The 15,837-nt window shown below is 52.2% G+C and overlaps 5 protein-coding genes across 5 annotated transcripts; 3 read left to right on the plus strand and 2 right to left on the minus strand.

Annotated features, from left to right (window-relative positions):
• Positions 1-224: 224 nt before the first annotated feature.
• Positions 225-3,709, minus strand: Triagg1_8511 (uncharacterized protein; the record flags this gene model as incomplete). Its single annotated transcript, XM_062903366.1, has 2 exons — positions 225-3,481; positions 3,553-3,709. 2 exons carry the CDS (start codon positions 3,707-3,709, stop codon positions 225-227), a joined length of 3,414 nt encoding a protein of 1,137 aa, XP_062752507.1.
• A 1,839-nt stretch (positions 3,710-5,548) lies between these two features.
• Triagg1_8512 (uncharacterized protein) lies at positions 5,549-6,899 on the plus strand (the record flags this gene model as incomplete). Its single annotated transcript, XM_062903367.1, has 2 exons — positions 5,549-6,230; positions 6,295-6,899. 2 exons carry the CDS (start codon positions 5,549-5,551, stop codon positions 6,897-6,899), a joined length of 1,287 nt encoding a protein of 428 aa, XP_062752508.1.
• A 1,037-nt stretch (positions 6,900-7,936) lies between these two features.
• Positions 7,937-11,232, plus strand: Triagg1_8513 (uncharacterized protein; the record flags this gene model as incomplete). The annotated part of the gene is made up of 5 exons (XM_062903368.1): positions 7,937-8,160; positions 8,244-9,478; positions 9,995-10,125; positions 10,369-10,479; positions 10,642-11,232. The coding sequence occupies 5 exons, from the start codon at positions 7,937-7,939 to the stop codon at positions 11,230-11,232; spliced, it is 2,292 nt and encodes a 763-aa protein (XP_062752509.1).
• Positions 11,233-11,982: 750 nt separating this feature from the next.
• Triagg1_8514 (uncharacterized protein) lies at positions 11,983-13,019 on the plus strand (the record flags this gene model as incomplete). Its single annotated transcript, XM_062903369.1, has 3 exons — positions 11,983-12,100; positions 12,165-12,323; positions 12,403-13,019. 3 exons carry the CDS (start codon positions 11,983-11,985, stop codon positions 13,017-13,019), a joined length of 894 nt encoding a protein of 297 aa, XP_062752510.1.
• Positions 13,020-13,422: 403 nt separating this feature from the next.
• Positions 13,423-15,215, minus strand: Triagg1_8515 (uncharacterized protein; the record flags this gene model as incomplete). Its single annotated transcript, XM_062903370.1, has 2 exons — positions 13,423-14,741; positions 14,801-15,215. 2 exons carry the CDS (start codon positions 15,213-15,215, stop codon positions 13,423-13,425), a joined length of 1,734 nt encoding a protein of 577 aa, XP_062752511.1.
• Between the last annotated feature and the right edge of the window lie 622 nt (positions 15,216-15,837).

The following is a 15,837-nucleotide window of genomic DNA, read 5'->3' on the forward strand; positions in this document are numbered from 1 at the left end:
TCTATTTCTTTTCTTCATCTCTATTCCATGGAGCCAAAGTATCAATGGCAAAGTGCGTATTGGTAAAAGTACCTGTAAGATGAACAATCCAAAGTGTGGTTTTCAATTCCACCCATCCTATTTATTTACACTCAACGGAGGCCATCATCGTCCGTCTGGGTATCTCATCTTATCTAACATGACAAAATCGAACGGGGACAAACTCCAAGCTGTTCGTTCCCTTTTCACTGTTGCAACTGCAGGTTCTCCAGTAGCTTTTCCACCCCCCCTTTACTCCATGCGTTGACTCTTGTCTGGTCACACGTCTTCCACGCCCGCTCCATCAGTGCCTTGTAGAGGTGGGCGTCGTCGGAAACTCCGCATGCAGATCGCTGAGCGTCGAGCCACGCGAGGAGGCCGAATCTAGTGATGAGCGTGGTGCTGCCGGAGTCGATGCAAGTGGCGCGGTACACGATCCTGAGGATGCGGATGCGAAGGTTGGAGCGAAGATACGGGTTGCTGCCCAGGGCGAGCATCTTCTCGAGCCAGCGCTTCTTGTGGAAGACGCCCAGGTCAAAGGGGGTCTTGAGGGCGTCGAGCACGTACGTCAGGAACCAGGCGATTTCGGTGTAGTACTTGTCGTCCTCCGAGGGCTCTCCGTGCAGGATGTCGTGCGCCAGGGGCAGCTTCTCGGGCGACCAGACGGGGCTGCGCGTCAGGAAGCCGTTGATTTTTGGGTAGAGCGGGTGGAGCGGGCTCTTGAGGATGTCGAGCGCGTGGATGGAAAAGGCGATGAATGCGGACGGGACGGGCCCGTTGTCGACCTGTGGCCGCGAGGATTCGGCCAGTTCGGACAGGAGCAGCCAGACCTGCTTCTTCTCTTCGTAGGCCGATTCGTCGATTTTCGCGGCCATCTTGAGGATGTTTGTCAAGGCCTCTTTGCGGATGTTGATGTGCTCTGACGCGAGGAGACGAATCAGGCTTGTAATTAAGCCGTCTTCAATGAGATCCTCGACGGCTTTATTGTGCCACTTGAGAAGAACGCTGGTATCTTCAGAGCTTGCAAATGGAATGTGCAGCGTTTCTTCGAGCTTTGCCTGGTCCAATACACCTTCTTTCTGTTGAGCGCTTTCTCTGGTCTCCCCTTGGTCATCGTCTTCGCCAGATGAGGATTTGGGTATCTTTCGCGTTCCCAAGCCTGCAAGCTTGACAGAGTGAGAGGAGAAGCACTCTTCAATGTTTATGTAGACTCGTTTAAGGGCATCGCTTCCCTTTTTCTTATATAATGCGCTGAAATAGAGGGATATGAAGCTTGATAGTGAATCACGCTCTTTGGCATCTGCGGAGTTAATGATGAAGGGTAGCTGTTCCGCTATGGCGACGGCAAGCAGATTGAAGCTGCGATCATCAGTCGTTGCTTGTGTCTCGCCCTTCCCACCAACAAGATAGTTCTCAAGCACGTCGAGGTATTTGATTGGCGAAGTAGCGCAACGGCTAATACAGTTATCCAAGAAAGACCAGACCTTGTCCATATTCTCCGGACTATTTTCGTCTATGCTCAATGCAAGGGCTTGAAGAAGAGGTTTTAGTCTGGTAGCCGGGGAAACGAGCTGATTTTCTACAGCAACATCTCCAAGCACCTTTTTCAGCTGATGAAGGGGTGCAATCCGATCGCTGCTGGAAAGGAGCTTAAGGAGTGCGGTGAATGGCGATGATGGGCCTTTGCCGGCGAGAATCTCAATTCTCGCAAACCATCGCATACCGGGAGAGTAGCTGGCCATCGACACTAGGTTCTCCAGCTCCATCTCACGGAACCCGTCGTGCTGCTGGTCCGAGTTGCCATCCTGTAAGCTCCGTAGAACGCTGACGAAGAAGGGCGAGACGTCAAAGTTTGCAGCCAGCGCTACTTGTGGAATCATCTCATAATACAAATGAAGAAGCCTGCTGGCCATGGTTTTATGCAATGCATTCTCACTGGGTATGCTCTTGTAGCTTCGCACAATCTCTTTCATGTCTGGGATGCGTCTGCAGAATGCATCAATCAACCTTCGAGCTGCCTCGGACCACCGAGCGTCTGTTGCCCGGAAGCCCTCTTCATGCAGCTTGATGGCTACCGAGAGCTTTTCCAGCGCTTCAACTAGCATCCTTGTCGCAAAGAAAGATGTAAGGTTTGAGTTGGGCGAAAGGCACCGAATCATAACCTTTTGGTTTAGTGGTAGTGGTAAGATATTGTCCAGGACGACAGACGTAGGCGGAGGGCCAAGGGCAAAGCGTGTCTTGTCGCCGAACGAAGGGGGAAGCGGGATCCTCATCGTATCGAAGAGAAACGAAGCATATCCGATCCATGTCATTGTCAGCTTTGGCTCAAAAGTGAACGACTGGTTGTTGAAAAAGTAGTTTGATATGAGTTCTGGGGCAGCTTCGAATATCGCTGTCAATAGCTGGCTGTGCTTCATGCTAGACCAGGGACGCAGCTTCGCCGCAAATTCGGATAGAACAAAATTGAAAACGGAGACGCCATCGCGATATGTATCGTCTTTGCCCAAAGTGCTGTGCGCTGAGCCCTTTTGTTTGGCGAGCTGCACTGAAAACTCCTCATTCGTCTCCTTAGGGTAAAGGCCTGTAGACGGATATAGGATTCCGGCACCGGGATTGGTGCAGACGTACATGAGGAACTCGTGGGCCTTTTCGCTCACTCGATCGACATCACTCTCTGATTCTGTGCTGTTAGAGTAGCTATAGAGAGCTAGAATTCGCATCAGAGTCTTGGTGTTGAAGGACTTGAACTTGATCTCTCGAGAGATTTTGCTGTCCGCCAACACATGAGTCTTGAAACCGTCCAAAATCTCCAGAACAAGGGATGAGGGGTCGCTCTTGATCATGAACGTTAAATGCGACAGCAGTTCTTTTTGAGAGAGCAGCTCTTTTCTGCCGTCAGAATGCAGATACTTGAGACAGCTCAAGAAGAACCGGACAGCATTTGTTCTCACTGTTGATTTGCGAGAGTCCCCTTGATTGTCTCCAGTGTTACCAATCTCCAAATTCCTGCCAAGCGACGCGAGGGTAAAAGTTCTGGCGCGAACTATCCGTCTGGCGTAGGCGCCTCCATCCAGAGATACAGCTTCTCGAAGCAGGCGCAGTGTGGGCGATATGATGAAGCCTTTTGTCTTGTCCGATGACAGATTCTTCGATATCGACTTGAGCTGACGATCTTGGACAAGCGACTGGCAGATACCAAGTCCGTGCTTGACAAGCTCCAACGAGTCCGAGACGACATTTAGCACGAGTGCGAGGACAACGGCCACAGAGGACATGACACCGCCGTCATTCACCTGGGCAGCAAACGACCACATCTCCATGATGTCACTCAGAAAGACGGCATCCTCGCCCTCCAGCCTCGGTTTGACCAATTCGAGATATTCTCGTAGAGTGCCGAGATTCGCAGGTCGATCACCATCACCGGAAACAATGTTGTCAAGCAGTCTTTTGAAGGATTGTAAACCTGTTGAAACCATCAGTTCCACAAACCCCCACACTAGACACATAATCTGCAAAATGAGCCTCCAGACTCACCATGTCTTGCTCGGCGCATGTCTTGGTCGAACGAGAGGAGGCTTCGGAGCTGCTCTCCAGAGCTCACATCCTCGCCGGTAGGAACATCGTGGGTGATTTTCTGCCGCTTTCGGAAGGCAGCAGCTCCGTCGGCATCGATTGAAGCTCGTTTCCCCATCTTGAAGGGCCTCGGCGGATTCGTCCAGCTTGAGCTGCCGATTTACGCCTGCTCGTCGTCGCGGAAGTCTCAGATATTTTGGTATACTGCCGAGCTTTACCGCCTCACGGGCTTCCAGGATAGGCAAGCCTGGCAAGGTTATCGCACGCTACGGAATTATACAGTATTCGATAGCGGGTATACCGCGGCATTACTACTATAGCATTGTGGCTGTGCGCAGACGGTACGTACCTCCACTTCTCTTTTGTAAGTTCACTGGACAGTTGTAAGCCATCCCATGCTTCGTTTTTGTGGCACCACAATCTCACCTGCTCTCTACGGCTCTTCTTTCACATGGCTGCGTCTCCACCGTCAAGGCTATTCCAAGACAAAGAGACAAAAAAAAAAAAATGAAGAAGAAAGCAAGGCCATGGCATTATATCCGGCATGGCATAGGTGCGCTTGGTCCGGAAAGTGTGGAAGAAACTGAGACATGCATAATGGCTTTGCTCGTATCCTCACTTTCTGTTGGCCGCGGCCTCTCTCGTCTCCCCACGCCACTGGCCGCAGCAGAAGCGTATTACACGCTGTCTCTTTTATTGGGCGTCAGGTGGTGAGTCTCGAGTCAAGTCACGAAGCTGTTCACACCATATCCGCGTGCCTGCGTCGCCCATGTCATCATGATCATCACCGTGGGTTGCTAAAGATAGGCGCTCGTCGGAATGCGGAGGGTCCGTCTAATTTGCGAAATCGCAACAGCAAGCTGGAACAAAGCTGGATTCCTTGGACGGCGACAAGGCAAATGAAAGCGAGAAATTAAACGGTGAACAGCGCGCGCCAATGGAGCGTCGACGGCCCAAAGAAGCAAAACGACAGTCCGGATGAGGCAAGATTCAGCTGCGTGGCGCCCATCTTGGTTTCGCATCTCGCCTGGGCTCGTTTCCTCTTTCACAAACGCTGCTTCTTTGTTCACGAAACATGCGTCTCTAACTTCTCACCAGGGGAACGCGAGCTTCGTCGTGGCTGGCCAATGCCGGCAGCCCACGCGACCCCTCCTCGGACCATCTGGAGCAAAGCCACGAAAGAATCCGTGGCGAATGCAAGACATCGACTCGCTGTGCCAGCCCGGCCGTCTGACGCCGTCTGTGGATCCTGCAATCTTGTGGGTAGCGCCAGCCATCCGAATCCATCGTTCTACGCGCCGACTGGACGGTCTTCTTTGTGGCCCAGCCTATCATCGTCCCGGCCCTGCTGGCTCACCATCAACGCTGCTCAGCCGCCACTCGTTGGGCCTTGTCGAGGTGTTCTTGGTTGCTGTAAACTGGCAAGCAAAGGGCTCCAGTCTGCTGGTCGGGTGAGCTGCGCTATGGCAGATGCGAAGTAGTATTTACGAGCTCGCTCACCCGGCCCTCTTTTTCAACTTTCCAGTCGGGGTGCCGGATCTACCTTGCCCTCTTTTTTTTATGTCATCGGCTCGCTGGACGGTCTTTCATTCGCTTTTCTCCCCTACTTTAAAAAGTTATTTGCCGGCCCAGTCGGCATGAGGCTGCTTTTTTCTCCCCAGTATGAAAGCTTCGACGGGTGTTTTTGGTGAAGCATATGCGTCATGCTTTTCTTGCTTCACGTGCTGGGAACCGTTGGCTTTTCGTATTGACGAGAGACCTCAGCGTCGTATGTGGATTTTTTCTTCTATATTTCCCAACAGAAATTATCTTTATTTCCCTTCTCTTTCGCTCTCACTGCACTCGCTGCTGGGAGATGGAGAGAGCTTTGAGAACTCTCACTTACGGATAGACCTCAGACGACAATAAGCGCCTCCGTCCCGTTATCAGCGATCAACCAACATCTCATCCACCGCCAATGGCAGTCCCAGAGGCTGAGCTTCCCCGGCCTAGCTGGAGGCAAAAGGTGCAAAAGACTTTCACATCAAACCAGTCAAGCTCTTTTTCAAGAAGCAGAGCGCAGGCAGACGCTTCACGGCCACGGTTACAAATCTCGGCGCCATTCGAATTTCGACATGTTGATTCCGGCTCATTCCAATTCCCGTTTCCCGCTCAGCGACCAAACCGGCCCTGGGAGAGCCCTTTGACGCCGGACACACCTGAAACTCCCTTTGAACCGCTGCAATTAAACATTCCAAGTTCTGGAAAAGAACTGTCGCCAATGCTTCCAGATTTCACCTTTCCCAGTGAGATGACGCCGCCATCTCTGGTTCATCTTCCGGGCCGGCCCCACGATGACCCTTCGTTTCGTCATGATAGAAGCCATTCATCGACATCATTTCATATTCCTCGAAAAAATGTTGCTACTCACTCAGCATCAAGCAGCCCAGAGGTATCACCATTGAACCTCGCTTCCGACAAGCAGACTCGCACCCGGACTTATGCGCCATCTGACATGGAGACGATTAAAGAACGAGTGGCCTCGGCCATGAATGAAGTGGAGGAGCTGCAGAAGAAGATCAACGACATCATCGAGCGACAAAGCCTCTACACTGCGAGCAGACCATCAACAGCTCACTCAATGGCCCGTACTCTGCCTGGTAAGCCTATACAATGAATTCGACTTTCCTACAAAACTCCCTAGCTTATCCGTTACCTGCACAGACGCGGCAGAAATCCCGACTATTCCTGCGCTGCCACCAGCGGCGCCTTCATTTGCTGAGCGCCTAAACACAAAGGTGTCGCTGCCCAATGCTTGGCCCGTGACAGCCTCCATGCACATCAGCCAGTTGGAGCAGTACGAGGAGACGCTCAATAGCACGCAGTTTTCACAGTCGATGCGAGACGAGCAATCTTCCCCGTCGCCTCCCCCTCCACTGCCTCTCAGGCTACGACCGCCAACAACACCACCACCACTACGGAAGAAGAAATCGTTTTCGCGATTCTCTACTATGCTGTCTCAGAGGACTTCACGACCAAGAAACCAGAGCCTGGACTCTGTTACGAATTCTCCGCTTCCTCTCAAGGCAAACGAAGGATACTACCAGTGCGCAACCCCGCCTAGAAGGCTGGACAGGCGAAGCACCGACACGTTCGATACGATGTCTAGTTGGTCGATGTATGATGGAGACCGCAGCGTGCCGACGGCCTGGTCACCGCAGAGCACCCCATCAAGAAACGAGGATGACGTTTTCCTTGACAGAAGCGCCACGTTTGGGAAGAATAGCACCCGGGGGTCGAGTGCGGTGAATGTCGGTCTCGCCATGTGACAAAGCGGGCTTCGTACATAAACGCGAGATATTGCTACTAATGTATATACAAAACTACTCATGTGCTGGACCACATATCATAGACCACGTGGAATGATTGGAGGGTAATGAATGAGGGCAGGCTTGGTATAGGCTGCTGGGATAGAATGGAATGGGTCTAATGCACCCATGGATTATACCACTGGAGGTGATAAGTGACGGATGCAGCTGAGCGACATCCAGCGAATCACCTTGGGCGTTTTTTTTTGGGTGAAAATTGGTTCAATAAAGGAAATATACCATATACAGGCTTAATGAAGCGATTGATAGAGAGAGAAAAGGGAGCACCTGTTTCATCCTCAGTGTATGTGTTTGAGGGAGAGGTGCTCCGTCAAGTCCGTATAGACAGAGGTTCTACATCATCCAAGATGCAAGACTCGGCATATGCGTGTTAGTGCCCAACCCAGAGTGCCGAGCGGTGCCTTGGGCAGTGACGCGCTGCATTGGCGTGGGCTGGATAATGCAATGCATTGCGATGCGCTGGTTGGCTCAGTTCTCCAAGGCGTCACAAGATGCACCATGCAGGATTCATTCCCTTTCCATTGTTCATTCTGCTCTTCAGGAACACCAATAAATGGACTTTGTATTCGGGTACCTGGATTCTCTTACAGATTGCCTGGGTTCCGAGGTACCATTAAACAGTCTACCCTGATTGGTCTAGCTGTCTTACCTAAGTCAAACCTTCACCTGTTAACCTCAGGTACGGAGTACAGACCGAATGAAGCTCAGCCAAGCCAAGCGCAGCCATACCCAACACATCCAAGCCAAGATCAGAGCGTCGCATTCCACCGTCTTTTTTCTCCATATCCAGAGTAGGGAATAAACGATCCCGCTCTTGGCTATTAGTGCCTGAGCAGGCCGATTCGGCCAATCCCTTGCCGCATCTCAGGCACGCCTCTCTTACTATACTCTCGCGGCTGACCGAGCTGCTCAAGGCTGTCTGTTGCACGTCTTGCCGAGAGTAACCATCTAATGGTGTTCATCGACCTTCCCGAATCATGCCTGTGCCTAGAATCATAGCCGCCATCAGGGGTGCTGTGTCGCGAGACACATACAAATACAGCGCGATCCCAGAGCCAGAGGCGGAGGCGTCAGGTCGACAGGCGCTGACTCGGCGGCCATCCGTTTACGAATCTTCATCACAGGGGCAGACGAGGCTGATTAAAATGTCACTCGGAGGCATGGCGCTTTTTGCCATATTACTGACCATGGTCTCACTTGGGTATGGAACGCAAAAGCCGTGAACCGTAGAACCAAACAAGGGGGAGCGTGAGAGAGAAATGCTAACCCTGATGACGTTGAAAGGCGAGCCAAGTCATACTCAGCTTGCGAGGCAGTCGGGAACTGTACGGCGGATGTATCACATATTTGGGGCCAATACTCACCCGTGTTCGCTGTCCCGTCTACCATCGATGCATCAATCCCATCTGGGTGCAACGTAACTTTTGCCCAGATTCTGTCACGGCATGGAGCGCGAGCGCCTACCCAGAAGAAGTCTGATTTCTACAGGGACATGATTGTACGCATCCAGAGCAATGTCAAAAACTACGGCAAGGGATTCGAGTTCCTGAAAGATTACGATTATCACCTTGGCGTTGATGACCTCACCCTGTTTGGAGAACAACAGATGGTTGATTCTGGAACTGCATTTTTCCAGCGATACCGGGATCTGGCCTCTCAGTTTGATCCCTTTGTTCGAGCATCGGGTTCAGATCGAGTAGTTGTATCGGCGCAGAGATTTGTTGAAGGATACTATAAAGCTCAAGATCGCGGCGCTTCGAACCCAGTAAAGAGCATTTTGGTGCTCCCCGAAGAAGATGGGTTCAACAACACGCTGAACCACGGATCGTGTCCAGCCTTTGAAGAGGGCCCTGCATCCGAAATTGTGGCTACACACCAGAAGATATGGCTTGGAGTTTTTGGACCTGCCATTACCAAGAGGCTCAACAGCAAATTGCCAGGCGCAAATCTGACCTTGACTGAGACCATCTTCATGATGGATTTGTGCCCATTCAACACAGTGGCAAACACTAGCCTCGTGGCATCCGACTTTTGCAGGCTCTTCTCCATGGACGAGTGGGCAAGCTACGACTATTTCCAGTCACTGGATAAATGGTATGGCTACGGCAAGGGCAATCCCCTGGGCCCGTCTCAGGGAGTTGGATTTGGCAACGAGTTGGTTGCCAGGCTTACCGGTACACCTGTGGACGACGATACCACGACAAACTCAACGCTCGACTCTTCGCCCGAGACTTTCCCCCTAAACAGCAAACTGTATGCAGATTTCTCGCACGACAACACCATGTCTTCCATTTTCGCCGCCCTGGGGCTGTTCAACTCAACTATGGACCTGCCTCTCAAGTACAAGCTGTCGCCTCGCCGCCTTCGCGGGTTTTCTGCTTCCTGGGTGGTGCCGTTTGGCGCCCGCATGTACTTGGAGAAGATGCAGTGCAGCGATGCGAGCGAGGAGCTAGTGCGGGTCATCTTGAACGACCGAGTGGTTCCGCTGCGGACGTGCAATTCCGACAGACTGGGACGGTGTAAGCTGAGCGGCTTTATTGATAGCCTCAAGTTTGTGCGGAGCGGAGGGCTGTGGAACGAGTGCCCATATGATGGCTGATGCGTTGAGCGTTGAACATTTTGCGATGATACCTCTGACGACTGGCTTTTTCTGTTTCTATCATGTTTCATGTTTCATGTTTCTTCTATCTTGCTTGTTTTGCTCGGCATTAAAATTTAGAAGCAGGCAAGGCCTAGACTACAAGCTTCGGTCTGACAGTTTAAGAAGAACTCACATCCATGGCACCCCATAGAGAGGTAGTCCATTTTTTTTTTCCTTTTCCAACCAAACCCTCGAATGGAGTAGAGAACAAATTCATTGGCATGAAGAAGCGAGCCGTTGCGAGCTAAAAATAGCATCAAACCGCCTAGATAATTAGTACACTTGATGTAGTCTTGCTGCTTACTTTTTGTGAGCTGCGATGAATATTGGATGGATTGAATGGACGCTTTTCGAGGCGGATTAATTATAGCAGTGGATGACTGAGCGGTGTTAGTCGCTAAAAAGCAGCAAGGGCCCCCTGTATTCCAGGCGCAGGAACCAAGCCCAGGCATTCCTGGCCCCGATAGCAGCGATAAGGTGCCCAAAGCGGAAGTCGCTCGACGTCAGCAGTCCCAGACCCCAAAGGTGACTTTACCCGCACTCAATTCAAGGCTCCTCCTAGCAAAGTGACCCAAGCAGCACCGGCAGCACTCCTATGCGTTGAAAAGCGACTGCGGAAACCAGCAGATGCCCGGATTTTCTCGAGCGCATCGCCAGCCTGTTGATTGAGGTTGTATTTACCTCTCCATACCGCTTCACACTCTCACGCTTTTCTTTGTTTTGCTTCGGCAAGGGGGGGACGCAGATCCAGAGACGATACGAGGCTAGGAGATCATGGTTTCCACCGCGGGAGGCATCGTCATCGCGATTGTGGTGATTTTGGTGGCGGCGGCTGTTGGATGGGTTGTTTTCTCGCAGCTACGAGCGCGGAGATTGGGGGTGAGTCTTTGTTCCTTTGCTTGTCTTGTTGTTTTTCTTTGTTTTGCGGCGGCGCATAGCAACCACGGATAAGCAGAGCGAGCTTTCGGGAGCTGCGGCAGCACAACTTGAAGGCTGCGAGGGTTTCTCGATACGTATGGCTAACCACGGCGAACTACACAGCTTCCACCTCCGAGTCTATCGTCGTATCTGCCATGGCATAAATCAGACACGCCCTACGGGCCACCGAGACCGGCTCGCGGCGGCGTCGTCGGCTGGTTCAACGACCTTACGCGCAAGTTCAAGCACCGCAACGACCGGTCGGCAACGGGCGCCTACGAGCAGTCGCTTCACAGCGGCAGCGGCCCCGGAAACCGCGGCTTTGGCCCGCTTGACCCCGACGATGCGTGGGACTCGCGCGTGGGCAACGAGGCTGACGGATACGGCTACTACGAGCAGGAGCTGGGAGGCCACACCGAGTACACCGGCGCAAACTACGGCGGCAGCCGGCTAGGCCCAGCGCCGCCAGCTCATGCAGGCTACGAAGAGGATGTTGAGCGAGGGCGACGGCCGAGCAGAGACGCTGGAGCAGCGACGGCAGCTGAGGCTGGCCGCCGTCAGAACCCTTTTGACGATGACGCGCAGGTCAGCCTCAGGGGCGTCAGTCCGCGACCCATGGACATGGCGGCAGCAGGACACAGGGCGGGCGAGCGGCCGGGCAGTTCTGGCAGCAGCCATGCCGAACGACGATCGATATTCCGAGAGGACGTCTAGAGCTGAGTGATGAGGAAGAGAAGAAGGGGGGCAACAATGGGACAAGGAAAAACAAAAGGCGGTATGTTGAGGGTGGGCTTGCTTTAACGAAAAAACTTGTTTTATTACCTCATGATACGGTACCTGGAGGCCTTTTCTTTTTTCTTTTTATATCTTTTGCTTTTTTTTATAACCTTTTTTATGATTAATTTGATGTGGAAAACGGGAGCTTTGCATTGTACACACGACTACATAGGAATAGGATGGAGAGGCAGCCTCTCGTGTCCTCATTACGAAATGACAATCGTTTCTCTTTTGAAGATGCTTGACTTCTTTTCCCCCCCTTTGCAGTATTTAACTCAATGGTGTTTGCAATGAGAAATTAACAATCGAGCAAACTTCCGATTAAAGCCCCGAGTTCCCACAGTCATTTTTTACTTTTGTCGCTTTGGAGGCAAAATGTCCTTGTGCAGCGCCAAAGCGCATCGCCAACCGACGAGCCCCACGTCATGAGCGTCATCCCAAAAGCTGCCCCTCCAGTTCCCACAGTGGCCCCTCGGCCGCCATTTTCGTAGCTTCATCTTCATCTTCATCTTCATCTCACGCCACCAACAGCGCTCCTTTCTCTCATTCTTACTTCTCACTTCAGACTTTTGTCACCTCATTGACTCATTGGCTTATAATATCCAAAAGACAATTTCAAGTCAGGATAAGCAGTTACGCGGCAGAAAGGAGTGAGCTACAAGAAAGAAAGAAAGAGGCTCATTCACAATGGCGGATCTCAACTTGCAGGCCATTCACGATGAAATGGTGCTCGTGGCGTATGAGGCCGGCCGCACGATTCTCTCTGCAAACCCAGCTGATATCGGCACGGGGACAAAGCTCAATTGTACGTGACGAGATGCCTATTCATACCTTGTATTTCATGGGACTGACACGAGATGTATATGTAGCCGTCGATATCGTCACAGAGGTTGATCAGGCAGTTGAGAAAATGGTCTCGTCGCGCCTCTCGACGGCGTATCCCGAGTTTTCGTTCATGGGCGAGGAAACATACAAGCCTGGCACCAAACTTGGGCCGGAGCCGACATTCGTCGTTGATCCCATTGATGGTAAGTTTTGTCGCGATCCTGAACTGCTTATACCTTCATCCCTCCATGTCCAACTTCAAACTCACCAACTCTACCCAAGGAACAACAAACTTTGTCCACTCTTTCCCCAACGCCTGCATCTCCCTCGGCCTCGCCATTGACCGCGAGCCCGTCATCGGCGTCATCTACAACCCCTACCAGGACCTGCTCTTCACCGCAATCAAGTCTCACGGCGCATACATGACCCGCATCAAGGGAACGACCCCCCAGAAGCTGCCCCTCGCCACCTCTCCGCGTCCATTGGAGGGCCTGGCCAACGCTCTTATCGCCATCGAATGGGGCTCTACCCGTGACGGGCACAACTTCGAGCTCAAGACGGAGGTGTTCAAGAAGCTTGCCGCCACCAAGGAGACGGGCGGTGCCATGGTGCACTCGCTGCGGTCGCTGGGCTCTGCGGCGCTCAACATTGCTGCCGTGGCTGCGGGCCAGATGGACGCCTATTGGGAGGGCGGATGCTGGGCGTGGGACGTTTGCGCGGGTTGGTGTATCCTCAAGGAGGCGGGAGGCATCATGGCCGGCGGTAATCCAGGGCAATGGGATCCATCGGTGGACGAGAGGCTGTATCTTGCTGTCAGGGGAGCGCCGAGCGGGCAGAAGGAGCTTGTGGAGGAGTTTTGGGGCATTGTTGGAGATAAGAAGATGGATTACTCTGTTTAAGGATAAGAAAGGGGGTTGGATATAAGTTGATAGATTGTTTGGACTACATGATTAGAGAAGAAAGGGGGGGTTGGATGTTAGAATGAAGATACAGATATAGCAGAGCAAGTGTTTAGAATATGAGATTAAAATTTCTTACTCTCCTTTCATCTTCAACTTGTATCATCTTGTTCATTACATTATATACATAAAAATCTAACCATGCTACTACTTTTGAGTGTTTCTGAATCTATGTGTCTCATAAAACTTGATCATCATAATACTGACTTTCCCCATCACGTGCCCCTTTATTACATCTACCGCCACGTCACCTTCATCACCTTGTTTTCTTTCTCATCTCTTTCTTCCCATCTCTTTTTTTCATCTCACAATATCATTCTTTTAAAAAGCCCCTTCCCCTCAATCAAGCCGCAAACTTACTTGCAGCTCTCAGCTTCGGCCCGTAAAACCACAAGAAGATCGGGCTGGGGAACCCAATCCCAATTGCAATTGCCGCCAGAACCGTCCCCCCAATTCCATATCCAAGTTTGTTGTACATGGCCGGCGCGAATAGAGGGAATCCAAAGCCTGCCAGACTGCGCAAAACGGTCACCGCTCCCACGGCACTGGCTGCGTATCGAGTATACGAGTCCACCATGTATCCCTGGATGCACTGGAATCCGATGATGATGCCGAAGCCAAAGACGACGGCGCCAATGTTGGGGCCGATCCAGTGCGTGTGTGCTTCTGCGGTCCACGAGTAGATGAAGATGCCGATGGGCAGGAGAATCGACCCTGGAATCAATAAGGGAACACGGAATTCTGGACGTCCGGGGCCGCCGTCCGGCACGTAACGTCTCTTGAGAGCGGCGTAGATGCGGTCCTGTAGCGGCGCGCAGGTCTGAGCACCCAGGAAGAAGCCAAGGCCGAGGGAGATGTAGTTGAGGCCGGCTATGCCTGGGCTTTCGTGGTACTGGGTTGCCCAGAGGCTGGCGAACGTGGAGAGAATCAGATACGTTACGCCGTACAGATACATCATGTACAGAGACATGACCTGTACAATGGGTTGCGTGAACAACATGCGGAACGGGCGAGTCAGAGCAATTGTTAGCGTTTGGGTAAGAGTCTTGTTTGGATCGTCGTATTCTGTGACGAGGTTGGTGTTGCCCGTCTCCTTGATCAGGGCCGCTTTCTTGCGCTGCAACAGAACCGGCGCATACGTCTCCTGAAGAAAGAATACGCCCGCCACCTGGACAAGACCGTCAGCAATGGTGGTGCTGTAAAAGACCCATCGCCAGGTGGTGCGTTCGGACACCCAGCCTCCGGCAATCGGCCCCAGAGCCGGGCCAAGCAGCGGCATCAGCGAATAGATGCTCATGGCCTTTCCTCTCTCCTCGGCGGTGAACAAGTCGCCCAAAACACCACCACCAATGGCCAGAGGCGCGGATCCTCCAATGCCCGCGAGGAAACGAAAGACGAACATTTGGGCGCTCGTCCTGGCGAGGCCGCAGCCCAAGTTGAAGAAGAGAAAAAACAGATTGGAGAGCTGGAGGATGATGGCTCGGCCATACAGCTCGGATAGGGGGCCCCAGATCAGAGGGCCGACCGCGTAGGCAGCCACGAAGATGGACAGCACGAGGGCGCTTTCAATCTCCTCCGTGATGTGCAAGTCCCTGCTGATTTGGGGGAGGCCAGGGGCAACCATGCTCGAGGCAACTGGTGAGAGGAGGGTGAAGCAAGAGACTGTGGGCAACGTCAGTAAGCCAACGACGAAAGAAGATGCGATTCGATTCGACACGTACCACAGAAGACGGCGGCCCATTTCCTTCTGTGTACCCAGTTCTTTGGATTCTCTGGGTCGTCGGGGCCGTTCCACCTGATCAGATTCGGGTCATCGGGCCTGACCGTGGGTGATTTCTCAACGACATCGTCTCCCAGCTCCAGATCCCTCTGATTCTGGATGCCGTCTCTTATCTCGGACACTGTTCGCGACATGGACTGCCCACGGGCCAGCGGCAAACCGCCTTCAGGCTGGTCGATGGTTGATGCGTCGTCATCTCCCGTTGAGTCTGAGAGAGTGGTCGAGTACTCATGCTTGTCCGAGTCCAGATGGGCAGTTTGGCCATGCTTTTCTTCGTTTCTATTTTGGTTAGGAGCTGCCGAGGAAATCTCCTCTATCGATTTGGAATCTGCTTCTGCGGTTGGTCCAGACATCATGACCTCATCGAATGCTTGGGAGCAAGGACCCAAGCGACTTATAAGCAGTGTGGGAGACGAGAGTGGGTTTGCATGTCAATTAGACACTAAGATGATGTCTTGTTTTACAAAAAAGGAGCGCTGTGACGAGGTATAATCCGACAAAGGGGTATAAAGCAGCTGCTCAAATCGTCCTTTTCCCAGCACACTCAAGACTTGGATCGCAATGGTGAAGCAGAACTGGTCAAGTTCAATGGGGAAACCAAAAGAGCACGCGACTTCAAAAGCCGATCTAGTCCAAGAGCCGAATGAGTTGGAAGCGAACGACTTTGGTGCAGATTCTCAAGCACGAATGAAAAAAAAAAAAAAAAAAAAAAAAAAAAAAAAAAGGGTACTAAATAGAGAAGAAAGAAGAGGCGGAAATAATAAAACAGAAGCTCCCCCGAAAGGATGCAGATGCAACTACGGGGGAATTTTCGTTACATGCTCGAATCCACTACGCGGCAGCTTCATCCGATCTCCTTGGGCCTGAAGAGATCTCCATTTGCCGATGCGGCACCGACTGCTGCTAGGGAGGCAAAAGTAACAACCCATTTTTTTTTTTCAATGATGACTTTTTTTCTCTTTTTTTGGCCGGTAGAAA

Source organism: Trichoderma aggressivum (assembly GCF_033847375.1).
Source record: "Trichoderma aggressivum f. europaeum strain CBS 100526 chromosome Unknown scaffold_042, whole genome shotgun sequence".
In the NCBI taxonomy this organism is placed as follows: Eukaryota; Fungi; Ascomycota; class Sordariomycetes; order Hypocreales; family Hypocreaceae; genus Trichoderma; species Trichoderma aggressivum.